Source organism: Camelina sativa, chromosome 15 (assembly GCF_030686135.1).
Source record: "Camelina sativa cultivar CO46 ecotype springtype chromosome 15, ASM3068613v1".
NCBI lineage: Eukaryota > Viridiplantae > Streptophyta > Magnoliopsida > Brassicales > Brassicaceae > Camelina > Camelina sativa.
The window spans coordinates 14,224,989-14,239,448 of NC_141894.1; the positions used below are offsets into that span (position 1 = coordinate 14,224,989).

Here is a 14,460-nt window from a genome sequence, read left to right on the forward strand (position 1 = left end):
TCTACTTATCGTGTCTTTATTTTCACACTTGTCCATGTCCCATCATCTTCTTCTCTTCCAGCTTCAACAGATGTTGGTAACAACGAAGCTGGGAGCAGTAGACAGTGTGATATACTGATATGTCTAGATGCTCCATCTGATGCCGTTTATGTCCAGTGTGGACATTGCCCGGGTTACATGTCTTGCTTGAAGAAGGTCAAAGCCAAGAAATGAGGATATCCGGTATGTCGCGTCAATATCAATAAGGTTTATGAGACTGTTTCAAAGTCCATGGGACTATTTTTTCTCCTTCATTATCCGTGTGAGACTTCAATTTTTTTCAACCATTGAAACTAAAATTGTCTCTATTGCTCAACAGAAAAAAATCAATACACTCCTAACTCGTTGTCTTACAAAAGCTATAAACAGTTCATATGTTAGTAATGAGTATTGTTGTTATATCTAATCACTCTTTAAATTATTGTAATGAATCCTGAGATTGGTTCCAAAAAGCAAGAACAGCATAATTAATCATTGTACGGAAAAAGTTTGGATGGGTTAATAAACTGTTTGTGTTCATATAACTTTTTTCCGTTAATTACTCTTTTCTTTTTCTACATGCCTAGCTAGCTCCTTGATTCACAATAAGTACATTGAGCAATTATTGTATGTCTCAATTCAATCTTATAGAAACAAAGATGGGCATTTTGATTAGCTACATTTCGAGCATGGAAACATATAACTTTGTCATATCTATAGTTTTGTTATTTTAGAAAATTACAAAAATTTAGCACTATTGATTACTTGATATATAGTTGTAATAGCAATAAACCATAATAGTATCTTAATAATATATTGTCAACTTTTTAAAAAAAGAACAACGATTTATAATTATATATAAGAGGATTACATTATTCAATGGAAAATTACTACTTTTGTTTGGAAATTAGAGTGAAATAAGTGGGCTACAAGATAAAGATATCCCCACCACCAAATGTAGCATAAAGAGAAACTTCATGTCATTGCTATTAATGGCATTATAGACTAGACGTATTAAACAAATAAAAAACCAAAAAAAAAAAAACAAAACTACAGTAAAACCTCTATAAATTAATAAAATCGGGACCATGAAATTTTATTAATTTATAGAAATTTTAATTTATCGATAAATTAATAATTATTAATTTATAGAGAGACTTTCCTAATTTGGTAAAAATATATTAAAAACATGATTTAATTTTTATAACTAATATTTTATAAAATCAATTACAATGAAAATAAAAATTACCATGCTTTGAAGATAGCATTCAAATATTTTTATATTGTAAAAATATTAAAAATGAACTCTAATAAAAATTAATGAGTTAAAAATGAACTCTAATAAAAATTAAGAGTAGATATATACATATATTTAGATAATTTTATCTAATTATTAATTTATATTATTGATGGGACCATATATTTACAAAGGAGTTTCAAAAAAATTATTATTTTATTATATTATCGAATAGTGTTCAAAATTACACTAGTCCCAACTTGGGACCGGAAAAATTTATTAATTTATAGAGATTATTAATTTACCGAGTATTAATTTATAGAGGTTCTACTGTATATAGTACATGTCTAGCTAAATAAATAACTAATAACTCTCATATGTGAGGATCGGTTAAAATGATTTTTCATTCTAAATTAACTGATCCATTTTTATGTTAAAAAACAATTGAATGATCTTAACTTTATAAGCTCAATAATTAAATATAAAAGAAGCAAACAATTTACATAAGTTAAGGTTTAATTTTAGTTACAAATTATACCAAAAATATAACAATACGTGAGTCGATTGAAAAAGGTGGTTTGTACAATCTACCAGACTTCGACTGTTTCATACATTTTAGGTATAGAAAATAAATAATTAGCGTTATCATGTATTCTGTGAAAGTTCGGTCAGTTGCTAAATGATGCAACTTTAAGAAAATTAGACGTCTACTTTGTTTTTGTACAAGAGAGAAAAGATCCAAAAAGAAAGAAACCAAAGTGAAAATTTTTTTTCACATGGTCCACAATGACATGAAAATGGAACAGTATAGATTTGATTGATTGACTCAACATTTCTCCTTCCTTTATTAAGTAAAACCATTCAAAAACACACTCCACTGCTCATTTTTTTCCCTTCTCTGTCCCCATCCAGTTTTGTACCTCTGCCACAAGTTAACCCTTGCCCCTAACTTCTTTCAGGGGTTATCTCGTCTATTCATTCCAGGTGTTGTCCACTCACACCAAGAAACCAAAAAGCCATCGTCACTATATTATTATTCCCCCTCTGCCCACCCCTACTCTCTCCTCTAATTAGTTGATGTAGCACTTGATTTGATTCCATGTTTCTCATTTAACTATAAACTACTGTATTTGTCTAGATTTGTAGATGAGTGTGGAAATGAATCATTATAGGTTATATAGCTTATAAGTTAGTTTGGTTTAATTCAGTTTTTCTCGCAATTAATTTTGGTGTAAGAGACCATTCTATTTCGTTGGAGTGAGTATTTGTGGCTACTCTTATTCCGTTATTCTCAAAGATTATAAAGTATTGTTTGAAGAACCATATGGAGCAATACATATGTGATTTTTTGGTCAGAAAGAATGAGATATGAGGCGCTGCAAGGTATCAACACTACGCAAATTATACTTGCACTATCGAGCCATGCTGTAAAATGTATATGATCTGGATATTAAAACTGAAAAAATATATGATCATAAACAGATTACGTAAACGTAAGAAATTAAGGGCATAGCTCCTATCCATGTAACTAGCTAAGATAGGTTAGTTCCTTCTTCTCCGGTCCAATATATCAAGGAAGTGGCGCGAATCAAAAATTTGTTCTTAGGAAAGTGTCAGTGGTGTATTAAGGGGAAAAATGTCATGTAAACCATGAACTTTCAAATTGTGGTCATTTAAACCATGAACTTTATTGTAGGCCATTTAAAACATGAAATTTCATTGACTAGCTCTTTTAAATATTAAGTTTTGTTGACTAAGCCAAAAAAGACATGACAATAAATTCGTTAACCGAGCAACTAACAGACGTTACTATACCGTTAACACTCTCCATTAGTGACAAAACAACGTCGTTTTGATGAAAATTTTAGTTCGAGAAAAATGTCATTTAAACCATGATCTTTTAAATTGAAGTCATTTAAACCATGAACTTTCAAATATAGGCCATTTAAACCATGAACTTTGTTGTAGGCCATTTAAAACATCAACTTTCATTGAGTGAGATTTTTTAGACATCAAGTCAAACTATTAAGTTTGCTAACATGTCTTACTTCAGTCGATCACAAGGGTGAATACAAACATCATGATCACAAGAACAAAAAACATCATAAAGGTCACAAGCAAAAGCACAACAAAGATGCGGTAAAATAACGCATCGAAAACCTAGAATCTTAAATAAAGTGATTAATTCTATTAAATTAAAATAATGTGATCAATCTTTTAGACTCCAGTGTGACATCCTAATAACTAGAAAAAAACTCAATACACAAACAAAAAGACACAAATGACACGACAAAACGACCAAAACTGAGTACTAAACAAAAGAAAAAATACGCTAAAAGTACCATATATCACTCGTTTTGTTAGCATAATTAATGTCATGTCGAGTTTAGCTTAGTCAACAAAACTTAATGTCTAAAAAGTCTCATTCATTGAAAGTTGATGTTTTAAATAACCTACAACAAAATTCATGGTTTAAATGGCCTAATTGAAAGTTCATGGTTTAAATGGCCTCAGTTTAAAAGTTAATAGTTTAAATGACATTTTTCGCGAACTAAAATTTTCATCAAAACGACGTCGTTTTGTCACTAACGGAGAGTGTTAACGGTAGACGTTTTGTCACTAACGGAGAGTGTTAACGGTAGACGTTGTAGACGTTTTGTCACTAATGGAGAGTGTTAACGGTAGAGTAACGCCTGTTAGTTGCTCGGTTAACGGATTTAACGTCATGTCTTTTTTGGCTTGGTCAACAAAACTTAATGTTTAAAAGAGCTAGTCAACGAAAGTTCATGTTTTAAATGGCCTATAACAAAGTTAATGGTTTAAATGGCCTCAATTTGAAAGTTCATGGTTTAAATGACATTTTCCCCCTTTATTAACTAAAAGAAGTGCTGAGAATAAGTCCATTGAAAATTTTGTATTGAGTGTCCAGAGATAATAACCAAAGAAAGGTAACCGAGGAGTGGTGAATATTTTACATGTAGATTTAGGCCAAAGATCACTGATTTGCTACTATACCTGACCTTGTACCAAAAAAAAATAAAAAAAATAATGCAATTAAAAATTTGAACCAATAAAAAGTAAGTATACTAGGTGAAAATTTATATCTTATGTACTACTATTTTATATAACATTTTCAACCATACCCCTTTAATCTTCATCCGCCAAAACTATTCAAAGTCTTCTTACACAACAATAATGATTTAAGAGATATATCATATACGTAATGTAAGTTGTGTTTAACTCAATCTCTATAGTCAAAATAAAAGCTTGCATTATTATTTATTCCACTGTTATTAGTCAAGCAAAAGATTAAATGATATTAAAAGAAAAATATATATTTATATGACTCCATTCATTTCACTATTTATAGCAATGACTCCGATACCCTCTTCCTCTTCTCCTTTTCCTCCCATCATCTTCCCTTATCAACTTAGAGAGACTCATAAAGCTCCTCTCTCATCTTCATCATAACCTAAAACCAAAAAAGAAAACAGATCTTAGCTTATCAGATCTTGGTATCATGGATCCTGTCCTCGGCTTTATGGGCACAACAAACATCTCACATAACACAAACCTTATGATCGCTGCCGCAGCCACCACCGCTACCACCTCCTCATCTTCCTCGTCATCCTCCGGCGGTTCGGGGGCTAACCAGTTGAGCAGGTACGAGAATCAGAAGAGAAGAGATTGGAACACTTTCGGACAGTATCTACGCAACCACCGTCCACCACTTTCTCTCTCTCGTTGCAGTGGTGCTCATGTTCTTGAATTCCTCAGGTACCTCGACCAATTCGGCAAGACCAAGGTATAACATTTACACTTACATATGTGTATGTATTTCTTACATTTAAATACTCTCTGTGATAAGTTTTCACTGATATAGATCCAAATATGTCTAATAGATTTGGGTTTCCTTGACCTAAAAACCTAAAAACAATTTTTTTGTTATAGTTGGGAATATGATTCTTATAACAGATGTGTAGTAATATAACAAACGAGATGAGTCTCACTGATCTACATTTATTTAATCTCACTTAGGTTCTATATCTATCATATATTTTCATCAATCACCGACAAATAGTATTGCAATATGATTGTTAATTGTATTTATTCAAAAAGTTAACTCAATCATTATATGCACATAAATAAAATATAAAAGATATGTTCTATGATTCTTACTGGATTCTTACTGTGATGATAGTTGTGTACACGCTATGACGAATTGTCCTAGAAATGTTATAGAATGAAATTTGGTGATGAAGTTAAATCACCAACTTTGATCTTGTATCCTCAGGTTCACACACACCTATGTCCGTTCTTTGGACACCCAAACCCACCAGCACCATGTGCATGTCCACTTCGACAAGCGTGGGGTAGTCTGGACGCACTCATTGGCCGTCTTAGAGCCGCTTTTGAAGAGAACGGTGGTTCACCAGAGACGAACCCTTTTGGTGCACGAGCCGTTCGACTTTACCTAAGGGAAGTGCGTGACTCGCAGGCTAAAGCACGTGGAATCAGCTATGAAAAGAAGAAGCGGAAGCGACCTCCTCCGCCTCTACCACCGCCTCAGCCCGTGATTTCAACTAGCCCTAATTAGCACTTGAGTCATGAGTAAGATGTTTCAATGAGTACGTTTATTTACAACTTTTATATATAGTATTTGTCAATGACGTCGAACATGCACGAGCTATTTTAGTGTCACATGCCCTTTTCTTCCTAATCCTTTATTTGGCAAGCTAAAGAATTTTTTTTTTTGTATTAAATAAATTTGTAATTCTTTTGCTTGGCCTCACATAAGAGTGTCTTCACATAATGTGGATACATAATTATTTTATGTTTATTTTTAATATACATACATTAGGCAAGTCACAAGTTTTACCGTAGCACTAAAGGACCATATTATTTTCATTTTTTAACGAAAACGAACTACGAAAAATTGTAGTTATGTTGGTTAATTATTTCATTTACTGCATGAGTAATAAAAAAAATAACATACAGTAGTATATGTTAAATAACATACAGTAGTATACAAGAAAATGCATAACTCAAAGAAAAACAAAAATTACGGTTTACCAATATAATGCAACTTATTTTTTTTAACAAGTTCAATCAACCAAATAAAACCATGCGTTTTCTTTACGCTATTCAAGGGTTTTTATACTTTACAATACTCACTGAAGTTTTCAATCAAGAAGAAGCTCATTAATTCAATTATTTCAAAACTGTAACTCTATAAATTGTTTGTTATATGTATCACATTATATATACAAGTACTAACTAGTACTCCCTCCGTTTTATATTACTTATCATTCTAGGTAATTTCACATATATTAAGAAAACCATTTAATTTTCTATTTTACCCTTCACTAATATATTGTTTCATTTGTTTTAAATAATTAATAAGCTAAAAGTGAAAGATAAGACTGGAAATTTGATTGATAAAATTGCATCGTAAATATAAAACGACAATTAATATGACACAAAGAATTTCCTCTAGAATGACCGGTAAAAAAAAACCAAAGGGAGTAACTACTAGTAATGTTTTGTGGACGTGGGACACTATATTAAGTTTTTTTTTTAATTTGCGATCCCAATGCAAGGCGAAATATGGATTAGTAAAGTGAAAATATACCATTTTGACACAAATTTGGCAATTAATTGCTAGATTAACACTTCATCCTATCTAATGACTAAACTGACACAAATTTTAGGTAAAAAATCTAAAAATCCAGAATGTTTTTTTTGATTTTTTTTGGAAAAAACGAAAAACCAAAAAAAATAATAGTATTTGATATTTTGATTTAAAAATATGATTAATGAAAAAACTAAATGTTTAAAAATATGATGTTTATATTTCTAATATAATTTATAAAAAGAAAATATGATTTAAAATATAATTTATAAAATTAATATTCAAAAAATTGTTTATAAAAATATTATGTATAAAGATATAATTTAAAAATATGAACTTTAAGATGATATAGATTAAATAAGTTTTATAAAAAAATATAATGTATAAAATTATAACTAAAAATAATGTATATTAAAATATTAAAATAATATTATGAAAATATAATATAAAATATATAAAAATAGGATTTTAAAATATGATGTTAATTTTTAAATATGATTTAGGAAAATAAAAATGTATGACTGAAATATATGCTTTAAATATATGAGTTTAAAAATATCATTCATAATATGATTTATAAAAAATATAATTAATAAAAATATGACTGAAAAAAGTATAACTTAAAACAAATCTGTTGTCATTATATTTACATTTTACATCTAATAAATCTGTTATCAAACACCAGATTTTTGGAAGCAAACAAAAAAACTGTCATAACTTAAGCAAATCTATCATAACATATGATATTCACATAGGTCATTTTAGCAATTTTTTAAAAATGTTATAAATCTGTTATCAAACGACAGATTTTTGGTTAAATTTAAAAAACTGTCGTAACTTAAAACAAATTTGTTATCACTAGAGGTCAACCTAGTAATTATTTCTCTGTGAAAAAAATCAGATTTTTAATCAAGAAAATAAATCTGAAATAACTGTGAAAAATAAATCTACCAGACATTATATTAAATCTGTCATATATTCTGAAAGTCTGTGGTGTCTTTATAAATAAGTCTGTCGTAAAAAATAAATTTGTCATCAATTATAAATCTGTCATAACTGTAATTAAAAAATTTATCGTCCAAAATAAGTCTGTCATCAAAAATATGTCATACAAAAATAAACTTGTTGTACAAAAACAAATCTGTCATACACAAATTAATCTGTCACAACTAGTCCGGCAGACGTTTGAATATATTTTGATTTAAAAAAAAAATTCTGGGAGGGTAAATTTGACTTTATTTTTTTCCTAACAAAGTAAAAAAGGGTATTTTAGGCAAAAAAAATAATTTATCTAACCCTTACATTTTATGAATTACTTTAGTAATTAACCTCCTAATTTGGGTCAATCTAGTTTTTCTCCCATTAGTAAATTTTATAGTAGTACTAATTGGGTTTGATTGTCTGATTCTTATACTTCCTTCGTTTCAAAATATAGAATGTTTTAGTAGAAACACACATATTAAGAAAAAGTTACTTTTAAAAAGTTTAACCAATCATACTCAAGACTGTATAATATAAAATATAAAATTAATCTAAAAGTTGCATAGAAAGTTGGAAACATCCTATATTATGAAACAAAAATAATCTTCTAAGCATCCTATATTATGAAACGGAAGGAGTAGTATATACTAGCTACTTAAATTTTTCATAATTGGCCTCTCCAATCGTAGAACCAACTTATAATATAAGTTGAATATTATTGTAGTTTCGATAAGACGTGACAGGTTGTTCGTGTCTTTTCATGCTAGTGTGCGTGCGTACGTATGCCTTCATTTGTAGCGTCTTAATTTGGTAGGGAAATGGCAAATCATCCAGTTTCTTGTCCTTGTTACAAAAGTCTTTGCTTTTCTTTATTTTATAAGATATACAAATATTCTTGTAACGGTAAATTCTGTATCTCATTTTAGCATCTGACTATTATTTTTTTTTTGCTAAGCAGCATCTGACTGTTTACGTTTTCATTTGATTGCGCTTAAAATTTACATGTTATATAGTGTAAAATATCTTTATAGTCTAGTTGTAAGACTCTTCAAGTTATATTTTAGATCTTTACCGTAAGATATTGTATAATGAAACTAGATCTTTGGTATTTAACACTAGCATTGCCGATGAATAATGAAACATAACACATAAGAGTTCACATGGAAACAGTACGAAGACAACAAATTTGCTCCTAGTCATATTACAAATTGGTGTCAATATATAAACAACTATTGTTAGTCAATTTAATTATATCGTATAAAGAATGGTGGCATAACAACATAAAAAGGGAAACATTACATTACATAGGTGAAGAAGATTTGATTGGTGGACCAAAGCGGGTCAGACGGCATCACACGCTCTCACCGCCTCATTTGTCATTTCATGTCAGCTCTTCTGCTCAAACGATAATGTAATGGAGAAAGAAAAAATAAAAGACTAGTTTGCCTAAAAGACAAGTCATTTCTCCTCCGTTAGATCTTCAAGACGTGGCTCGATCTCTGCCCTACTTGTTTTCCTCCTCTCTTCTCGGACTCGGAGTTAAGTTTTCAGTCTTTTGACTTGTTTCCAATTTCCCATTCAAAATGTATAAAGCCCATTTGTTTACAGGCTTCAGCATCAATACAAGTAGTTTTAGCATCAATACAATACAAGTTGTTTCTTTTTTGAAACTCTCATGTGTATGTAATGTATAGCATGGATGGAGATTTCAAACTTAGGAAAAAAAAAAAGTTTACTCATTCTACTCTTAAGAAAAAAATGAACCATATGGATGGATTAACCACTTTCAAAAAGGTGTGTTTTGGTATTTGTCCACTTAGGTCTATAGAAATTTGGCTATTAATTAAAAAACCTAACAATCATAGCATTAATGGACTAGTGTTTTAAGGGTTGTTTCAATGGACAAATTGTAGTGAACAAGTTGTTGTGATTTGTGAACATATCAAAACATATTATGGACAAGTTTTGGATGAACAAATCTGAAAACACCCATTTTAGTACTATATAACAAAAATTGAATAAAAACAGTTTCTTGTAAACAACATAGAAAAGACTACAAAAAGAAATATCGTGGGAATCATTTGTATTTTTACATATATATATATATATATATATGTAAAACATATTTTGGATCATATATAAAAAGATAAATTAAAACCATACCACCCCAATTGAGTAACTTTTGTAAATAATAGAAGTTTCGAAATAATCACTAAATTTTTTTTTTTTTTTTTTACTTTGGTATACCGTATACATTACTCAAAAGCAGTCTGTTAACTTTGGTTGTGTATATACACCTAACTAAAACTCACAAGTATATTAAAATCGGGATAAGTCAACCATTTGGACATGTCGAATCATTTATTTTCTTCCTAGTAACACTCCACAAAAGACCAGAATTTTTTTTTAAAAAAAATAGCGTAGATCCCCAGAGCCCATACACAAACACACAAAAAAGTCATACTATGAGTCATTAGTTACAATAAATAAAACTTTTATCTCTTCATATTTTTTCATGTTACAAAAACAAAAAAATAAGATCACCGACACACACACCCAACACATTACTAAAAAAAATATTTAAATTCAACGAAACAAATAATTAAATTCAATGAAAAAAAAAAAACAAAAGAAAAAACGAAGTTGACGCTTTTTTAATTTATTTCTCTTTCTTTCTTTCTTTCTTTCTTCACTCTCAAATTGGTTTGTTTGCTTTTGTTCGTTCGAATCCCAATGTAGAATAAGTAAGGAAGAGGAAGAAGAAGAAGAAGCAGTCTCTGAAACTTCATCATTAAGATCCGAATCTCGCTCTTGTTTTTTTCTCCATCTCTCTCTCTCTCTCTCTCTCTCTCTCTCTCTCTCTCTACTTTGAATGACCTCCCCACGATTTTAGCATCTCTCGATTTCGTTCTGTTTTGTATTCGTCTCTTCCAAATCTCTAAGCTACTGGTGAGTGATTCGCTTTTTTTTTTTTTCTTCCGAATCTTTCTATTCCATTACTTTACTTCGTCTTGTATCTGGAAGCTTTTGTTCGGAACTAGGTTTCTGGAAATTCCTAAATTGATGTTGAGATGCGATTTCGATTTCGATTTTTGTTTGTGTGTTGTGTTGTGTTGTGTTGTGCGTGATTTGTGTCGTATCGTAGTTTTCATAATTTGATACTTGTTTGAATTGTTTGAATCAGATCTCCATGATTAGCAACTTTTTTTAGATTTGTTAATGGCATTGATCAGGATCTTATGTTTGTTTTCGTAGAATCTCTTGGTATTGAAGTAATCACTAAATACACAAAAAGGCAATGAGGGGGAGATCAGATGGAGGGAAGAAAAAGCCAGTGATTGTATTAGTCTGTGTTGCATCGGTAGTACTTGTTTTTGTATATCTCTTCTTCGGCTCCTCTAACCATGGAGCTTCAGCTATTGAGTATGGGAGGAAACTTGGGTTAGGTGGTGATGATGATGATACCAAAAAGGATGACTCTTCTTCTTCTACCTCGTTTTATGTAGAAGATGGAAGCAATGATGGTTTCACACCAAGAAGCTTTCCTGTGAGTTGTTAGATAATAATTTAAGCTTGTTCGTTTGATTGATGATTAGACAGTGTGGTTTAATATTGTTTTTTTCTTTTTTTCTTGCAAAAGGTGTGTGATGACCGGCACTCAGAGCTTATTCCCTGCTTAGACAGGAATCTTATATACCAAATGAGATTGAAGCTTGACTTGTCTTTGATGGAGCACTATGAACGCCACTGCCCTCCTCCTGAAAGACGATTTAACTGCTTGATTCCTCCTCCTCCAGGATATAAGGTTGGTCATTTCCTCTGGCTCTGGTGGATAAGATCAGTGTCTTGACTTATTTTGAAGCTAATTTCTTAGTCGAAAAATATGTCTAGATTCCAATCAAGTGGCCGAAAAGCAGAGACGAAGTTTGGAAAGTGAACATTCCTCATACTCACCTTGCGCATGAGAAGTCTGATCAAAACTGGATGGTTGTCAAAGGTGAAAAAATCAATTTCCCTGGTGGAGGCACACATTTTCACTACGGTGCTGATAAGTATATTGCATCAATGGCAAATGTAAGGCAGTTACTATATCTTATGTGCAACAGAGATATGCCTTTCTTCAGTTACTGATACCAATCTTGGAAATTGCAGATGCTTAAATTTCCAAACAATATTTTGAACAATGGGGGAAATCTGAGGACATTTCTTGATGTTGGATGTGGTGTTGCAAGCTTTGGAGGTTATCTTCTTGCATCAGAGATTATGACAATGTCCTTGGCACCTAATGATGTTCATCAGAACCAAATCCAATTTGCTCTTGAGAGAGGCATTCCTGCATACCTCGGTGTCCTAGGAACCAAGAGGCTCCCATACCCAAGCAGATCCTTTGAACTTGCACATTGTTCACGTTGCCGAATTGATTGGCTTCAAAGAGATGGTATTCTTCTTCTCGAGCTAGACAGGGTGCTAAGACCTGGTGGCTATTTTGCATATTCATCTCCAGAAGCATATGCACAAGATGAAGAGGATCTCAGAATTTGGAGAGAAATGAGTGCTCTTGTGGGGCGTATGTGTTGGACCATAGCTGCGAAAAGGAATCAAACTGTAATCTGGCAAAAACCTTTGACAAACGATTGTTATTTGGGAAGAGAACCTGGAACCCAGCCTCCTCTTTGCAATTCTGACAGTGACCCCGATGCTGTTTATGGTGTAAACATGGAATCCTGCATTACTCAATACAGTGACCGTGAGTTTCATTCTTCTCCTTTCTTTTCATTGACAGAGAACACAATTCCGTTTTGTGATATTGCATATCTGAGAACATGAATGCACACTAAATCATTTTCCAACGTTTATATTAGATGACCACAAAGCCAAGGGAAGTGGATTGGCTCCATGGCCAGCTCGATTAACCTCTCCTCCTCCTCGGCTAGCTGATTTTGGATATTCTACTGACATGTTTGAGAAAGATACAGTAAGGCCCACAACCTTTTTTTAGTTATTGCAATCCAAGCTCCAATAATATGTCTATATAGAGGTTGTATAAACCGTAAATATTGCTTGTCCATACAGGAAACTTGGAGGCAGAGAGTAGATACTTATTGGGATCTCTTGAGTCCAAAAATGCAATCAGACACTGTGAGGAACATAATGGACATGAAAGCAAGCATGGGTTCATTTGCTGCTGCTCTGAAAGAAAAAGATGTTTGGGTTATGAATGTTGTTCCTGAAAATGGACCAAACACGCTTAAACTTATATATGACCGAGGCCTGATGGGCGCTGTTCATAGCTGGTTAGTATCTCTCTTTAACTTTTCACTTCATTAAAATCCATTAGTAATATATGTTCCTCCGTGATTTATCGTGTGATTATATCGCAGGTGTGAAGCGTTCTCAACTTACCCGAGGACTTACGATTTACTCCACGCTTGGGACATCATATCTGATATAAAGAAGAGAGGTTGCAGTGCAGAGGATTTGTTGTTGGAGATGGACCGTATACTTCGGCCAAGCGGTTTCATACTCATAAGGGACAAACAATTAGTAGTCGACCTTGTGAAGAAATATCTCAAGGCTTTACATTGGGAAGCTGTTGAAACCAAGACAGCCTCAGAATCAGACCAAGACTCAGACAATGTCATACTCATTGTCCAGAAGAAGCTGTGGTTGACAAGTGAGAGCCTCAGAGATTTGGAGTGATGAATAAATGATGATGAGGCCAAAAACTGCCTCCAACATGAAAAAAAAGAAAACCACATTCACAACTCACAAGAGATTTCTTTCTTAAGAGAATCTAATCGAAACATACAACGAAGAAAATTCGTTTTATAGCGGCAATTTTAACGTTCTTTTCCTCATAAATCTTTCTTTCGTTTACATAATTCATGTATGTTGTTTCATGTTTGTAAGGTTCGGTAGAGATGACTAAAGTTTCCTATCAAATGAAACTCTTTTTTTGGTGCAATTTATGTATTAAATCATTGACTAATAGATTTATAAACCCATTGATTATTCACTAATCATTGCTTCATTAACCTTATCCAAAAAAACTTGGATGATGAGGAATCATCTCTACAAGCTCTTTTAGAATGGAGAAAGAAATAAAGAAGGAAACTTAAAAGAAGCGTGATAGCAACAAAAGCATGCGTGTTATTTACTTAGTAGTCCCCATTAGATGAGAACTCAGGAAGTAACTTTACTGTTGTTGGAAGAAATCTTTAGGTTTATGTCCCAAGCAAAATTGAAGATAAGTGATTATTCTATGATACAAAAAGGAAATAATTAAGAATAATTGCATTTGATGATTAGGACATTTTATTGGTCCAAAAGGAAACTAAAAACATGTGAAAGCATTCTACAAATTTTTGTTGTCTCGTGGACACAACAAAGTTGAAGCTGTTGTCCACTTCTCTAAGTTAACTCCCATAATCGATGCTCCCCCACTTTCTTGATTCTCTATGTATTCTATCCAAATAATTGGTTTGAAAATTTATTAGCCTCGGGTGCATGACAATAACATCTATATTTTTACATTTTATAGCTAAAACTCATACATCAATATTCAATAGTTAAACGAAACATATAAAAATCC

At 31.8% G+C, this 14,460-nt stretch overlaps 2 protein-coding genes across 2 annotated transcripts; both read left to right on the forward strand.

Annotated features, from left to right (window-relative positions):
- The first annotated feature begins 4,605 nt into the window (after nucleotides 1–4,605).
- LOC104746822 (protein LIGHT-DEPENDENT SHORT HYPOCOTYLS 4) lies at nucleotides 4,606–6,120 on the forward strand. The gene is made up of 2 exons (XM_010468352.3): nucleotides 4,606–5,060; nucleotides 5,550–6,120. Exons 1-2 carry the CDS (start codon nucleotides 4,776–4,778, stop codon nucleotides 5,850–5,852), a joined length of 588 nt encoding a protein of 195 aa, XP_010466654.1. The 5' UTR covers nucleotides 4,606–4,775; the 3' UTR covers nucleotides 5,853–6,120.
- A 4,097-nt stretch (nucleotides 6,121–10,217) lies between these two features.
- Nucleotides 10,218–13,833, forward strand: LOC104746823 (putative methyltransferase PMT1). Its single transcript, XM_010468353.3, has 8 exons — nucleotides 10,218–10,817; nucleotides 11,124–11,415; nucleotides 11,509–11,673; nucleotides 11,760–11,942; nucleotides 12,021–12,615; nucleotides 12,731–12,843; nucleotides 12,942–13,162; nucleotides 13,250–13,833. Exons 2-8 carry the CDS (start codon nucleotides 11,167–11,169, stop codon nucleotides 13,566–13,568), a joined length of 1,845 nt encoding a protein of 614 aa, XP_010466655.2. The 5' UTR covers nucleotides 10,218–10,817; nucleotides 11,124–11,166; the 3' UTR covers nucleotides 13,569–13,833.
- Nucleotides 13,834–14,460: the final 627 nt, after the last annotated feature.

Excerpts from the sequence above, each read along its gene's own strand:
- LOC104746822 (XM_010468352.3), top strand. The coding sequence starts at position 4,776 with ATGGATCCTGTCCTCGGCTTTATGGGCACAACAAACATCTCACATAAC. Across the intron at positions 5,061-5,549 it reads ACCAATTCGGCAAGACCAAG|GTTCACACACACCTATGTCC; the intron begins GTATAACATTTA and ends TTGTATCCTCAG.
- LOC104746823 (XM_010468353.3), top strand. The coding sequence starts at position 11,167 with ATGAGGGGGAGATCAGATGGAGGGAAGAAAAAGCCAGTGATTGTATTA. Across the intron at positions 11,416-11,508 it reads TCACACCAAGAAGCTTTCCT|GTGTGTGATGACCGGCACTC; the intron begins GTGAGTTGTTAG and ends TTCTTGCAAAAG. Across the intron at positions 11,674-11,759 it reads CTCCTCCTCCAGGATATAAG|ATTCCAATCAAGTGGCCGAA; the intron begins GTTGGTCATTTC and ends AAATATGTCTAG.